The sequence below is a fragment of the Microtus oregoni genome, unplaced genomic scaffold (genome assembly GCF_018167655.1).
Source record: "Microtus oregoni isolate MIOR12 unplaced genomic scaffold, Mior012 000132F_ref0000261, whole genome shotgun sequence".
Classification (NCBI taxonomy): domain Eukaryota; kingdom Metazoa; phylum Chordata; class Mammalia; order Rodentia; family Cricetidae; genus Microtus; species Microtus oregoni.
In genome coordinates, this window is record NW_024544775.1 from 1,544,515 (window position 1) to 1,559,369 (window position 14,855).

At 42.0% G+C, this 14,855-nt stretch overlaps 1 protein-coding gene across 4 annotated transcripts in view; it reads left to right on the forward strand.

Annotated features, from left to right (window-relative positions):
* Positions 1–14,855, forward strand: part of Nnt (nicotinamide nucleotide transhydrogenase) — a 92,789-nt gene that overhangs the window by 70,870 nt on the left and 7,064 nt on the right. For all 4 annotated transcript variants that reach the window (XM_041646381.1, XM_041646383.1, XM_041646382.1 and 1 more), the window contains exon 19: positions 2,378–2,459. In XM_041646381.1, the coding sequence (XP_041502315.1) occupies positions 2,378–2,459 (82 nt within the window). The remainder of the gene's footprint in view (positions 1–2,377; positions 2,460–14,855) is intronic.

Below are 14,855 nucleotides of genomic sequence, written 5' to 3' on the forward strand. Positions count from 1 at the left end.
ATACTATGACAAAAACAGCAAATGTCAGGCAAATTTGATATTTCCATGCCAATGCAATGCATTACTTTTCAAGACATCTGAGTAGTGGATCTTGGTTGTGACAGAGCTGAGTTAGTGTGTGGAAATGCAATGTAGTGTATGGGACACACCCGCATAGTGGATCGTCCTAACTAAAAGGCAACGGCGTGCCCTGTGAAGAAGCTGTGCTTTTGTGCAGAGGCATGAAGACATGGAGGGCATAGGCTCTTCCCTCTCGGCACTGGCTATCCCAGTGCGCAAGTCGGATGGGGAGATAAAAAATGCCAAGCGTGTTAGGACAGTGGCGAAACCGAACCGTGTAGAATTCTTTCTTCTCATGAGGAACCTAAGAAGGGTTGAAGGGAAGTTAGGATTTGTGTTGAGCCTTAGAGGGTAGATGGTGTTGTGGGTAGGAGAAGGCAGATGTGATAGCGAGAGTAAAGGATGGCAATCGGAAACAAGGGATAGAAAAGAAGGAAGAGAAATGGGTCACTCTAGGTGGTATGGGCATAATCTTAGAGTTAAAGGTAAAGAGAGATGGCAGACTGACATTCTTGATTATACTTACATAAACCACAGGAAGGAAGGACTGTTTTTTATTTATTTGAATATGAGAGTAGAGTTGGAGGAGAAGGATTTTCAGTTCTCCTCCTCCTTTGACATTAAGTTTGTACTGGGATACTGCTAGAGCTCCACTGGCAGGTTGAGCCAACAGGACTCAGCACAATGGCTGAAGTCCTTGGGTGAGCTAAGATTTACGCTGAGGAAAGGGACAAATTGAAAGCTTCATGGAAAGACTTGGCTGTTTAAGGAGGATAACAGGGGAAAAACTAGTCAAGGCATTGGAAGAATAGTAATAAAGCCAGGAAGAATCCATAGGACTACAATGTCATTAAAGACACATTCAGAGTTTAAAATCATATGAGAGTGGGCATAGACTAGCATGTGCATGGATTGCAGCAGGGACATAGACTAGTGTGTGCATGGATTGCAGCAGGGGCATAGACTAGCATGTGCATGGATTGCAGCAGGGACATAGACTAGCGTGTGCATGGATTGCAGCAGGGACATAGACTAGCGTGTGCATGGATTGCAGCAGGGACATAGACTAGCGTGTGCATGGATTGCAGCAGGGACATAGACTAGTGTGTGCATGGATTGCAGCAGGGGTATAGACTAGTGTGTGCATGGATTGCATCAGGGGTATAGACTAGTGTGGGCATGGATTGCAGCAGGGACATAGACTAGCATGGGCATGGATTGCAGCAGGGGCATAGACTAGTGTGTGCATGGATTGCAGAAAGGGCACAGACTAGCGTGTGCATGGATTGCAGCAGGGACATAGACTGGTGTGTGCATGGATTGCAGCAGGGACATAGACTAGTGTGTGCATGGATTGCAGCAGGGAATAGACTAGTGTGTGCATGGATTGCAGCAGGGACATAGACTAGCATGGGCATGGATTGCAGCAGGGGAATAGACTAGCGTGTGCATGGATTGCAGCAGGGGCATAGACTAGTGTGTGCATGGATTGCAGAAAGGGCACAGACTAGCGTGTGCATGGATTGCAGCAGGGACATAGACTGGTGTGTGCATGGATTGCAGCAGGGACATAGACTAGTGTGTGCATGGATTGCAGCAGGGAATAGACTAGTGTGTGCATGGATTGCAGCAGGGACATAGACTGGTGTGTGCATGGATTGCAGAAAGGGCACAGACTAGCGTGTGCATGGATTGCAGAAAGGGCACAGACTAGCGTGTGCATGGATTGCAGCAGGGGCATTCTGTAGCATGAGACTTATGAGGAGATTGAGGAGGTGGTCATTAGTTTCAAATTCAGTATTATATGTTTTTCTCCTGAATAAATAAGCTTTATTTAAACTTTAGGAAATAACTTTAAATAATTGTTGAAAATCTATGGGAAGGTGCAATGAATGACTGTATTTTCTTGAACAGATTCCCTAGATATTATAAAACTAGGATTTTTGTTTTCTGTCCTACGTTTGATTTCTTTTATTGAGAAGTTTTTCATACCCCGTATCTTGATTAGTTTTTCCTTTCCCTACTCACCCCAGTTGTTCTATGCCTCCCCTCCCATCTGGATCCACCGGGGTTCTGTCTCTCATTAGACAAAAAAGGCATATAAGGGATAATAATAAAATATAAAATATAAGCATAAAGTATACACTAATGAAATTTTTAATTTTTTAAAGACTTATTTATAATAAAGATGCTTTCATTTAGTCTAGTTTACTGCCTATGTTGGCATAGAAATACGTTTTTATCAAGATAGAGGTTTTAATTCATAACATTTCAAAGATAAGCCACATTCTTTTTTGTTCTTAATATTGCCTCGCAGGTTATGGCCTCTGTGCAGCCAAAGCCCAGTACCCCATTGCTGATTTGGTGAAGATGCTTACGGAGCAAGGCAAGAAAGTCAGGTGAGAGCATTGTGTGTAAGTATTTGGGTGTGAAGAAAAGGGAGTTGACGGCTCTTTAAAAAGATGACTGTTTCTCAAAATGACTTTTAAGACAAGTAGCCTAAGGTGATGAAGTCCTCAGAGCACCACCAAACTTCTCTGCTTAGGTTTTGCTGCTTCCATCTGGCCAACTCATTTTAGAAGGAGAAACTAATTTGTTCTGTTCCAAATTCCAGGGCATTTATGGACGGGAATAGCCAGAAATTGTGTTTCTTTGTGCTTTGATTGGGGGCAAGGTTGTGCTAAGAGTGTGAGTTGCACTAATTTGTGTTTTTTTTTTCATGTCAGGCCTCCAAAGGAGGGTTTTGGTTTGTTTGTTTGAAGAAGCCTGTAGGCTGCTTATTGCTGACCTAGCTTTGAAGCTCTTGCTTGGGTGGGAAGGATTGTTGGAATGCTCTTCCGAAGCGTGTGGACTTTTTGAAAACTGTACTCAATTGCCTTATGAGTGTCGGATGCTCTTGGGAGCTTGCTAAGCAGAGGAGTGGAGGACTGGTGTGCCTAGATCCTTCCCCGTTGGTCTCAAGAAGCACAAAACCAGGGCTTTTGTATGAAGAACTCCATGACTGTTGAATGATGTGCTTATGTTCTTCTCCTCTCGGAGTGCCCATTAAGGGGCATTGTTCGCATCTAGCAAAGACAGTGTGAGCTCTTGGGGGTCTTCCCTCATGGGAGCACTGCTGTTCATTTTGTGGGTTCACTAGCAGTTGCACTGACTTGGTACCATAAATCAGAGACACACGATAATTCATTGCATGGAGTTAGTTCAGTAGGATGTTAATGTCTGTTGACCGGATTGATAATGTCTGTTAACGATAATTCCTTTCAGATGTCAACCTTTCGCTTTTGTCTTTGGGCAGACGGTAAGAAAATAAACCCAATAGGGGACCTAAAACAACCTAGAACTTGTCAGAGTATGTGTTCCAAACTGGATGGAGACTCCATCTTGCTCTTTGACTGTCTTAACCATTATAATTATCCATTATAATTATGATTATAGAAGAGGCATAGAGCGTAAGATCAGAGGTTGCTTAGTTGGTCTTAATGTCAGCTGAATTTTACTTTTCCTTTCCTTTTTTTCTCCACCCTTTTCTCTATCACTCCTGCCCCATCACTTCCTAAAATCTATAGTTGTGTTTTTTTTTAAAATACAGAAAGAGCTAAAGTGCTATTTTATGATGAGAGGGACCAGCACTGTTTGTAACGTGGAGAATTTTCATATTTGGTGCTGATCTAAAGTAATTGAAGATGAGAAAAGTCATTGACATTAGTTTTTCATCGAAGTATAAAGAAAGAGCTCAGTTTTGGTTACTCATTCTTATTTTCACATCAGTTATTAAGCTGTGCCTTCTTTTTGACGACGTAGTCTTGCCATTTAAATGCACTTGCAAGCCTGCAAGAGAAAAGGATGTGTTAAAGAGCCTCGTATGATTCTCCTCTGGACGAAACTACTTTCTTTATTCAGCCCACATGTGAAAAAGTCTAATATATTAGTAACGCCTCCCATCACCATGTGAACGTTTAGGGGGTGCATGGCAATCATAATAAAAGAGCACATGGAAGATGGCTTTCGTGTTTTGGCTCTCCTCAGCCCAGCCAGGGGAGTCCTTAATCTGGCATTCTTCTCTGGCTGCTCACTGATCAGCCCAGGTGAACAAGACAGCTTAGCAAACCAGCTCTGTGTTAGAGGGGGTGGGTGCAGAGTGGAAAGTTGTAATCCGAGGACCGAGGAGGTAGCTTAGCGTGCACTGTGCCTGTTGCACTAGTGTGAGGACCTGAGTTTGATTTTCAGCACCTGTGTAAAAAGGCGTGCGTGGTGGCGTGCGCTTGTGAGCCTAGCATTGAGGAGGTAGAGACTGCTGGATCCCTAGTGCTCACTGGCCGGCCAGCTTAGCTGAGTAGGGAATCCCTGTTCCTGTGAGGTGAGTTTCTGATGCTTGAGTTTGACTTTTGACCTATGTGCACCCACAGGACCACGTGCACACGCACACACCCCTCCCCGCTGAGAAAAAATCCTCGCGATTGTCGAGTGACTTGAAAGAAGTTAGGGAAATGGATGAGAGAGATGAGCAAGTCTGAGATGATATCAGGCACATGAACTTTTAGTTTTTGATCAGGTTAAAATGAGAGTCTTATCCATGGTGGCATATATGAACTACTGCTGTATAGAATGGTTTCAGCATAGGCTTTGGATAGGACATTTTGAATTTTGTGTTTAGAATGAAATGGTGATGGTGGTTTGTCAGACTTTTCCAGTTTAATTTCTGTGTGGATTTCTTTAATTAAAGGAAATCAGGTAAACTTTGATTTTGCTTTATGTGCGTGTTAGAATCTTTTTGTAGGCGAAATGAAAGTTTTATTGACAAGGTGTACACACACACACACACACACACGCACACGCTGTAGCTTTTTTTTTTTTGTTATAGAGAGGCACATGTCTGTCCGAATGGGAGGTGGCTGCAGCAGTTACCTCGTATTTTAATAAAATAAATCTGTATTTACAGTTTGTGGTAATTTAACCCTTCCATCCCTCCATAGCTCCCACAGGGCTCCTCAAGTGCAGCTGCGGGCCTCTGGCTTTAGCCTCTGTGCCTCAGGACCCCAACGTGCCGAGCATCCAGCCGCGGCGGCGATATATTCACACGCATCCCCCGTGGAGGCGTGCCAGTATGGACGTACGATTGCCATCAATTAGTTACGCCCACGTGGTGCCAAGAGAAACTGCATCTGTCATACGGTCTGTCTGGCTTCACGGCCCATGATTGGCTCAGAGACACTGCTGGTTTCCTTTCCTTTGGCCGCAGTCATAACATGTCCACAAAGGCTCGAGATTGTAACGAAGCACGTGACGTTGCAGGACGGGCGCTCACGTTTGGTCACCAGTCTCGTGGGAATTTAGTGCTTAAGGGTATCATTTGATTCTCGGTTGTCTAGTCAGCGTAGAAAACTCGTGCTGGTTTTTAAAAGATAAAAACCTTACAGGACAAGAGCACAGGTATTCCTTTTTGCTTTACTTCCCAAACGTTGGGTTGATTATATGACGGGAATCACATTTTCTAATGAGTAAATCTTAGAAAGTTGCATACTTTTTATTTGTAGTTAATAAATACTTGACTTTCCCTAAAGTGTTACCACGTGCATTGTTGTAGAAGCCCTTTTGAATTTGTGGAAATACTTTTCGATTTCTTTGATTGACTAATGGATGTTATATGTTACTTTTAAGTTTAATTTAATTCTATTTCATTTGAATTAGCGTTTTGCCTGCATGCATATTTAAGCACTACATGCATGCCTGATGCTTGTGGAGGTCAGAAGAGGGCATCAGATACCCTGGAAATGGAGTGCAGATGGTTGTGGGTCCTGGGAATCAAACCCTGGTCCTCTGGAAGAGCAGCAGCTGCTCTTAACTGCTAAGCCATCTCTCCAATTTTTTTTAAAAAAACATTTATGTTAATATTAAGCAGTTTCTATCAACAGCTTATCAATAACATTTTATTTGCTAGGTATTGATAATATAAAACTATAAAGCTCAGCTCCCAGTCTCATAAGCTAAGAAGAAAAAAAGTATAAATATTTGAATAAATTTCCTTTAGTATGTGATGGGAAAACGAATAGATCCAGGCATATAAAGCAGGATGCTGCTCAGGGAACATTTTCGGTTATCTGTACTAATAACATGGACTGTTTTTGTTTTCAGGTTTAAAATAAATGTGTGTGTGTGTGTGTGTGTGTGTGTGTGTGCATCTGCATGTGTGTGTGTGTACTACTTCATCTAACACATCAAGTTGCCTACGGTACTTGCAGTTTATCAGTGTTTTATAATTTTATGTAGTGTGGCTGTAGGTTTAAATGTGTGTTCTTTTTTCTGAGAAATTGATTTCTCAACATACTTAAAGGTGGACTAGCTTGGATTTCTGACCTAGCATCAAACAGGCAGTGTCCAGCTTCCTATGCTGTGTCATGTTTAGGGTCCAGGAAGAGCTGCCACATCTAGGTTTGCAGTGTCACAAAGGCGCATGCTTCTGAAGGGAAAGGAAGCGGACCAGGCGGATGACCTAGCAGAGCAACGTTATCTGCTGCGTTCTTTTCTTAAAGGCATGACTATTCATATTTATGACCAATAACTGAACAAACAATCTTGTAGTACTGTGCTCTAGGCTCTATTCTGGTCTGGGGTGAGATCAGTGAATAAATCATCTAATTTTGTAGTGCTTGACTTAGTTACTGTTCTTTTGCTGTGAAGAACCACCACAGCCAAGGCAACTCTTACAAAAATAAGCATTTGGTTGGGGGATCCTTACAGTTTTAGAAGGTTAGTTCATGACCATAATGGCAGGGAATAGATAGGCATGATGCTGGAACAGTAGCTAGGAGCCCTAAATCCTGATCTACAGGCAGGAGAGAGAGAGAAAGAGAGAGAGAGAGAGAGAGAGAGAGAGAGAGAGAGGGGGCTGGTATGGGTTTTTGAAAATATTCCCAGCTGCATACTTCCTCAAGAAGGCTACACCTCCTAATGCTTCCCAAACAGTTCCACTAACTGGGGACTAAGCATTCAAACATACAAGCCCTCTGGGGGCCATTGTCATTCAAACTACCACAGTGCTGCAGGGCTTTGCATTCACCAAGAGGTTGGGACATAGATTACAGAATTCAGTTCTGACGTGGGGGACATTTATAACTCGCAAATCCAAATGCTAACTGAAAAGAGGAAGAAGCGTGTTATCATAGCCCACCGGCTCAGTTCTAGCTACAGCTGGTAGTGATAAATTAGCTAGTACTTCTGCTACTTGGCTTGCCTTCTTGAAAAACACAGTAGGAAGAGGGTGGGAGGGAGGTTATTTGTGCAGTTGTGCCAATGGGGAAACTTTTGGCGTCAGAGAGGAAGGAGAAGCAAAGCAAGTGCATGCGTTCATGTAGACCTGAGCCGTTTGCATAGGATCGTCAGCCATCCCCCAGATTAGGGGTGCCAGGGAAGAGTTTTGGAAGTCGCAGCCCTTTCTCTAGATCATTTGATGGTTTACTGTCCTCCGCCCTCTCCAGATCGGTGTTGCGAAGACTGTCTGTGGTAACAGTTAGAATTTCAGGCACTTTGTAATGTCTTCTCCAGGACTTATTCCTTCAACCCACCACCCCACCCCACTCCTCCTGCAGGCATGCCACCAGTTTGAAAAAGAGCACTTTCGTCGGATGAAGTCAGTGTTTCTGACCATGGGGTGATTTTTGACTTCTAGTTCAAGATTAGTTATAATAAACTCAGTACATTCTAATTCTTCAATGAGATTCGTGTGGACAGAGGCATGTGAATAAAAGTCCTCTTCTTATTTCATCTCCAGATTCCTCTGAATCTCGCTTCCAATTGTCATTTCACGGTGCTCGTTAGCTAATGCATTCATTCCAAGAGCATTCAACAGGATTATTATCCAGGCAAATGGATGAAATTACGTATAATTTTTAACTAAACCACTACAGTATGCCAGAATGTAATGTTCTAGAACACTGGTCAGAAAGGGAAGTTTAATTTTCACTCTGATATGGTCATTCATGGTCCTGTTAATTATTTTTGGGAACAGAAGTAGGGTCAGTAGTTGCAAGGTTGTCACTCCGAGCTAGATAACTGGATTTAGCTCAGTTATAGAAAGTCCAGGCTGTATCTTGGTGTGAGAAAGACAGAGGACAGTGTTATCATTCAGATGGGATTGTCATACCTGGTCCACTCGGAGGACTTGTTATCTCTTTGAGTAGCCCAATGCTGTCTGCGACATGGCGAGCCGGAAAGCTTGTCTGTAGACTGTCAAGCATCTCTTCACTCACATTGGCAGAACAGGGTCCATTATTCTATGTTAGAAAAATTGTGCCCCTGAGACACTTTCGTAAGCTCTATGACTTGCATAACATATTTTCCTCCCCAAGGAAGGAAAGAATATGGATGAATACCAGATTTCAGAACCAGAGTAGCAGTTTAGCTCTTAATTGCCCTCAAACGAAGAAAGGAAGGCACAAAGCATTATCCGCATGCTGGCAAGCCATAGGAAATTAAATGAAGTGTTTCTTTTCATTTGGAATTGTATGAGTGACTTTGTCTGAACTTCTAATAATGCTCGGCATTTTAGAAGTGCAGTATCTGTGCTTAGCCTGAGAGGCCTCACCAGAGAGAGTGACTGCGTGGTCTTTTACAGTGATTGATTTTTATGGACAGCAGCTGCCTTGTCATGGAGATTTTTTTTTTTTAAATCTCATTACCATGATTCTCTTGAGATGAAAAGACTGGCCCCGCACAGTTGGTGGTGACTGAAGATGATTTGAGTAACATTTACTATGCTGACCTCATATTTTAGAAGGTTTTTGTTTTAAAGCAATTTACTAAAATTACTCCTAAACAACTCCTTCTCCTGGTGTTTTTAAAAGACTTATGACTGCCAGTCAAAAGTTCTGACAAGTATTTGATAGACCACAAGGCCTTTTCTTTTCGTTCACCTGCCATGTTGTCCACAGGAGAAATGTACAAGTAACATTTAAACTCTAGTAACAAATTCTTTTATTACTTCCACGCATCCTCCTCAGAACAGGTTATTGTCACATGCAAATATGGAATTTGGAGATCCTTGAAGGGCTATCTCTTACATTTAAGGCGGGGTTTCTAACATATTCCATGACAGATCACTATGTCTATATAACGGTGTAACTCCTAATAACTGTTTCCTCTCCTAGAATGGCTTGAAGGTCCTAGGAGGATCTTTAAGGTCTAATTTCACTCTTAAGGTGTGATGTTCCTCTAATTTGGCTTAGTGTCCTGGCAGGGCTCCTGAGTAGGCGACACTCAGTTTATAGTTTATGGTTGTTTATAGTGTGACTTTCATATGACATTGTTTCCTGATGGATGATCTGATGCCCGAGTGCCTAGTCTGTGACCGTGGTTCATAACAGGTTGCTTGCCCTTGTGTCTCTTGATTGATATATACCCAGTAAATGCCTATCACGGTGAGCAGTCCCTAGGAGAAGCCTACCGTGAAGAGGGCCTGTTGGTTGGGTCACACAAAGGAGGAAGTCTAATGAATTCTGTGACATCACAGAAACGGTTCATTACGTAAAAATTCCAGAGAGAAGAAGGCCATAGATTAAGGCCACCTGGGAAGATTAGAGGGAAACCATCATGTTCAGTCAGCAGCCGAGGAGAGAGAGAGAGGAGAGAGAAAGAGAGAGAGAGAGAGAGAGAGAGAGAGAGAGAACACGAGCATTAACCCCAGGTCTGTGCTGGGTCCAAGGCAGTATCCAAACAGTCTCTCTGTGAGGAGTTCTGCCTGTTTCATGAGTTTAGACAAAGTGGACAGGAATCTATGGGCCGCAGCGAGACTGCAGCATAGCTTCAGATGTACAGAGCCGAACCTGGATCAGCCTCAGGGAGGGGTAAACAGGAAGATGGAGAATGTCAGGGATGACTAAGCTGTGTGTCTTAGGGTTTCCAGTGCTGTGGGGAGACACCGTGACCATGGCAGCTCTTCTAAAGGGAAACATTTGGTGGAAACTGGCTTACAGTTTCCGTCTCCATTTAATCACGGCCGACATGGCAGCACGCAGGCAGGTGTGGCGGTGGTGAGGGAATTGAGAGTTCTACATCTTGATCTGCTGGCAACAGGAAGTGAACTGTAACACTGAGCTTTGCTTGAGGATAGGAGATTTCAAAGGCCACCCCCACAGTGACACACTTCCTCCAACAAGGTCATACCTATTGCAACAAGCCACACCTCCTAATAGTGCCACTCTGTATGAGATTATGGGGCCAGTCGCATTCAAACAACCACACTGTTTCTTGAACGTAATAGCCCTGTTTTCCAAATGGATACAGGGGCGACATAAAACTACAAGTATTTATGACAACAGTTCATTCATTCATTCGTTCATTCTTCTCTCATATATTTCATTCTGACGGCAGTTTCCTCTCCCTCCACTTCTTCTGGTCCCCTTCTCCCCTCTACCCTATCTGCTCCTTTCCCCTCTCCCTTCAGAAAAGAACAGGCCTCCCAGGGATGTCAACCAAACTTGGCTTAACAAGTTACAAAAAGACTAGGCACATACCCTCATATCAAGGCTGAAAGAAGCAACCAAGTAGGAGGAAAAGGTTCCCAAAAGCAAGCAAAAGAGTCAGAGGTAGTCCCCACTCCTACTGTTAGGAACCATGACAACAGTTTTAATGATTTAGAGGTATCTGTGGTTTTAAAATAGAAATAGGTCTTCAGCAAATGAATCCTCTTTTTACTTTTCTTTCTGTCTTATTACTAATCTACCAGTCCCCAAAATACTTAGAAAATTGTGAGGCAATGGCTTTGGGAAGGCAGAATTCCAAAATATTGTCATCTGCATTGCCCTCATTTTACAATTTGTTTTTAAGATGAAAATTCCATAACGTAAAGGAAGTTAACCCTTCAAAGACGCTAAATATAGAAATTATTTTGCACAGTGAATATAAGGAGTTAAAACTGAGTGGTTGAAGGTTATAAAGTACATCTTAAAAAAAAAAAGAGGCAAAGAACAAAGCAAACAAAACCGCCCATGGAGCCTTTTAGTATTTGAAATTTTGAGTCTACAAGCTGGAGAAAATTCTAGAAGCACTAGGAAGGGGCCCCACTGGACTTAGTTTCTTTGTCTAGTTGTTGAATTAGAATGCTCAATTCAATAATCCATTCTTCGTGTTTCATAGCTGACCTAGACAGACATTTCCATAATGTCAAAAGGAAAATAGGATTTATTTGAACAGTTGTGGTAGGACCCATGTGGGAGAATGTTTTATAATCTTTAATAGCTCCACATGTCCAAGACCAACTGCTACAGTGAACCCTGGTTAGGACATATTGTCTTCAAAGCCTGTGATCATGGGAATTCATGTTGTTGTGTGAAGATGGAGTTTTGTCTCCTTTAAAACGTGTAGTATTTGAAATCTAATGTAGAGTTGCAAAAAGCTGTAAGAACGGGGTTTATATTATTGTTGACTACAAAAGAAGCTTTAAAAAAAATGATACTTTTAAATTGCTCCCTTCCCAGATTTTATCCAGTTACTAGATGTCCGTGAATAGTTCTGTGTACATTCTTACTTGTTTTTATTCTTTCTTGACTAATTAAAACCCAACAGATTGGATTGTTTCATTAGAGTAGATTGCCCCAATCCCCCTCCAAAGGACTTGAGCCTATTTTTAATTGCTAACTGAGTACTAAGCTTCTTTGTTATATAAGTTTCCACTAAAGACTATAATTCTCATAGTTGAAAGACAAAAAGGATAAAAAGTGTGGAAGATACTTTCAGAGATTATTCTGACTTTGGTGATGTTGTTTGCTGTGTCTTTTCTGCCTACTGGTATCTATTGAATGGTTAACTGCGGACTTCTGAAATTTGACATGCCTCTGAATATTAGTTATTACAAAGTTCTCAGTGAGTCTAATGTTCATTATTATTCGATTTTAATTTATATTGATTGTATCATTTCTCTGTTTTTTTTTTTGTTGTTGTTGCAAGTACAAAGAACTTCTGGCTTTTGGGAGACCATATCAGTATTTACTATATATAGTAATGTAGGATACTACATTAGCATTTCAAGGTAAAAATTGGAAAAGCAACCTAGAATGTTACTTAAAAAAAAAAACCCTAACATTTGTTGAAGGTAAAAATGCATGTTGGTTTGGAATATGTGTGCATAGAGAATATACACTTAATTGTTGAGTACAATGAGCATTTCTATTTCTAAGGTGTATTTGAGCAGACTAGTGCAATTGATTGCTGTGCTGGGTTATTGTCATAGCCGGTATTCTATTGCTGTGAGGAGACATCATGAGCACAGAAACTCGTATAAAAGAGAGCAGTTTCTCTAGGATCACAAATTATAGGCTCAATGGCCTTTATTTATGGCTAGAAACCAATTATGAGTGAATACATCCCATGTTCATCTTTTTGGGTCTGGGTTACCTCACTCAGGACTGTGAGGGGTGCACCCAACCACTGAGACAGTGGGGCTGATCTATTGGGAGCTCTCCAAGGCCAGCTGGACTGGGACTGAAAAAGCATGGGATAAAACTGGACTCTCTGAACATGGTGGATAATGAGGGCTGATGAGAAGCCAAGGACAATGGCACTGGGTTTTGATCCTACTGCATGAACTGGCTTTGTGGGAGCCTAGCCTGTTTGGATGCTCACCTTCCTAGACCTGGATGGAGAGGGGAGGACCTTGGACTTCTCACAGGGCAGGGAACCCTGACTGCTCTTCAGATTGGAGAGGGAGGGGGAAAGGAGTGGTGGGAGGGGGAAAGGAGTGGAGGGAGGGGGAGGGAAATAGGAGGCGGGGAGGAGGCGGAAATTTTTTCAATAAAAAAATTTAAAAAATTAGCATTTAGAAAAAAGAGCAGTTAATTGGGGTTTGCTTAAAATTTCAGATGTTTAGTCTATGGTAGGGAGCATGGTGGCATACAGGCAGACATGGTGCTGAAGAAACAGTTGAGAGTTCTACATCTGAATCCAAAAATCCACAGGCAGCAGGAAAAGAGAGAGAGACTGGGCCTGGTTTGGGCTTTTGAAACCTCAGAGTCCACTCTCAGTGACACTTCCTCCAGTAAGGCCACACCTCCTAATCCCTCTCAAGTAGCTCCACTCCCTAACAACCAAGCACTCAAATATATGAGTCTATAGGGGCTAGGGGCCATTCTTTTTTTTTTTTTTTGTAAGACATGGTTTCTCAGTGTGTAGTTCTGGCTGTCATGGAGTTCACTCTGTAGACAAGACTGGTCTCAAACTCACAGAGCTCTACCTTCCTCTGCCTCCTGAGTGCTGGGATTAAAGGCATGCACCACCTCTGCCTGGCTTGGGGGCCATTGTTTGGTGCTGGTGAAAAGCACTTTGTAGGTAAAGTTCTTTGTTAGCTGTCTTATTTAAATCCCACAATCCCCTGTAGAAGCTTTCCTTTCGCTTTCATCATCCTCATGAGAAAACTGAGGGGTGTAGAAGTCAATTGTCCAAATGCTTGTGCAAATGAAAATTTCTGACTGCCACCCGAACCCCAAATTCTTTTTTTTTTAAGATTTATTTATTAATTATGTATACAGCATCTGCCTGCACATATCCCTGCAGGCCAGAAGAGGGCACCAGATCTTATTACAGATGGTTGTAAATCATGTGGTTGCTGGGAATTGAACTCAGGACCTCTGGAAGAACAGTCAGTGCTCTTAACCTCTGAGCCATCTCTCTGCCCCCCAAATTCTTTCATTAGAAAGAGATTTAAAGTTTTATCAGTCAGTGTATATTCTTGGGATATGCTGTCTGAAACCCTCTTCTTTTCATGGAGGGCCTGAAATAGAGTGCCAGGGACCTCGGGGACTGCAGGGACCTTGGGGACTGCTTAGTAAGACATGGCTCTTGTGCTCAAGGAGCCCCCGGTGGGAAGAGCACAGTGATACCGTCTTGTAATGATGGTGCAGGAGGAGATGGAGGGGATGAAGAAAGTTATGGGTACACGGGTGACTACTCTGTGATTCCATTAGCAGTGGTTTTCCTTTGTAGAATCCTGCTGTGGTCAGGGATAGCTGACTTAGTGTTTAAAATATGTGCATAATAAAGGATCGTTTTAATGGCCCAAAGAGAAGAACTAAAAGACTGGTAGTCTTTCTATGTTAGGATTCGGGATCTGGATATTCCTTATGTGGTGACGGAGCATTGATGAGCTTTGGCTGGTCCGTTCATGGAAATTGCTGGTTATGGCCAACCGGTGTCTAATACAATTAATTTTAATACGTGCTTTGGAGAGTAGCCAGCTCCATGGGCCAGAATTGTTATAAATTCATGTTGACTCATCAGCATGCATATATATTTCTACAAATTTGAATGTGTTCTGTTATTTCTCTCAAAACATTGGCATTCTCTTTTAATAATCTTAACATGAAGTTTGCTCCAAACATAGAGCCCTAAAGCTCAGTGTAATAAATTATTATGCAAACAGATATATAAAGTGATCCCCCTTTGGGGTAGCCATTGTAACATGATGGCTGGCTTTGTGCTTATTTACCCTCCACAGCTAGCCAAACAGAAATATTGTCTTTATGCAGTCTGTAGCTAATCAAGATGTTAGAACAAGAGCTAATATATATCAAGAGTCTTGATTTTTTTTAACTTGGTCCAAGATATCACTATTAAAGCATAAAAATGATAGACAGAGAAATTTAAAGACAACAAAGACAGTATTAAAAATAAAACAAAACTAAATTAAAATTAAATAAAAAATTGGAACCAAAGAGTTTCTAAGCATTGAGTTCTAAAAGAAAAACACAGAGTGTGTATATTGGGTTGTCAGCTAAAATAGAACCCTAGTTCATGGACTTTTAATATTA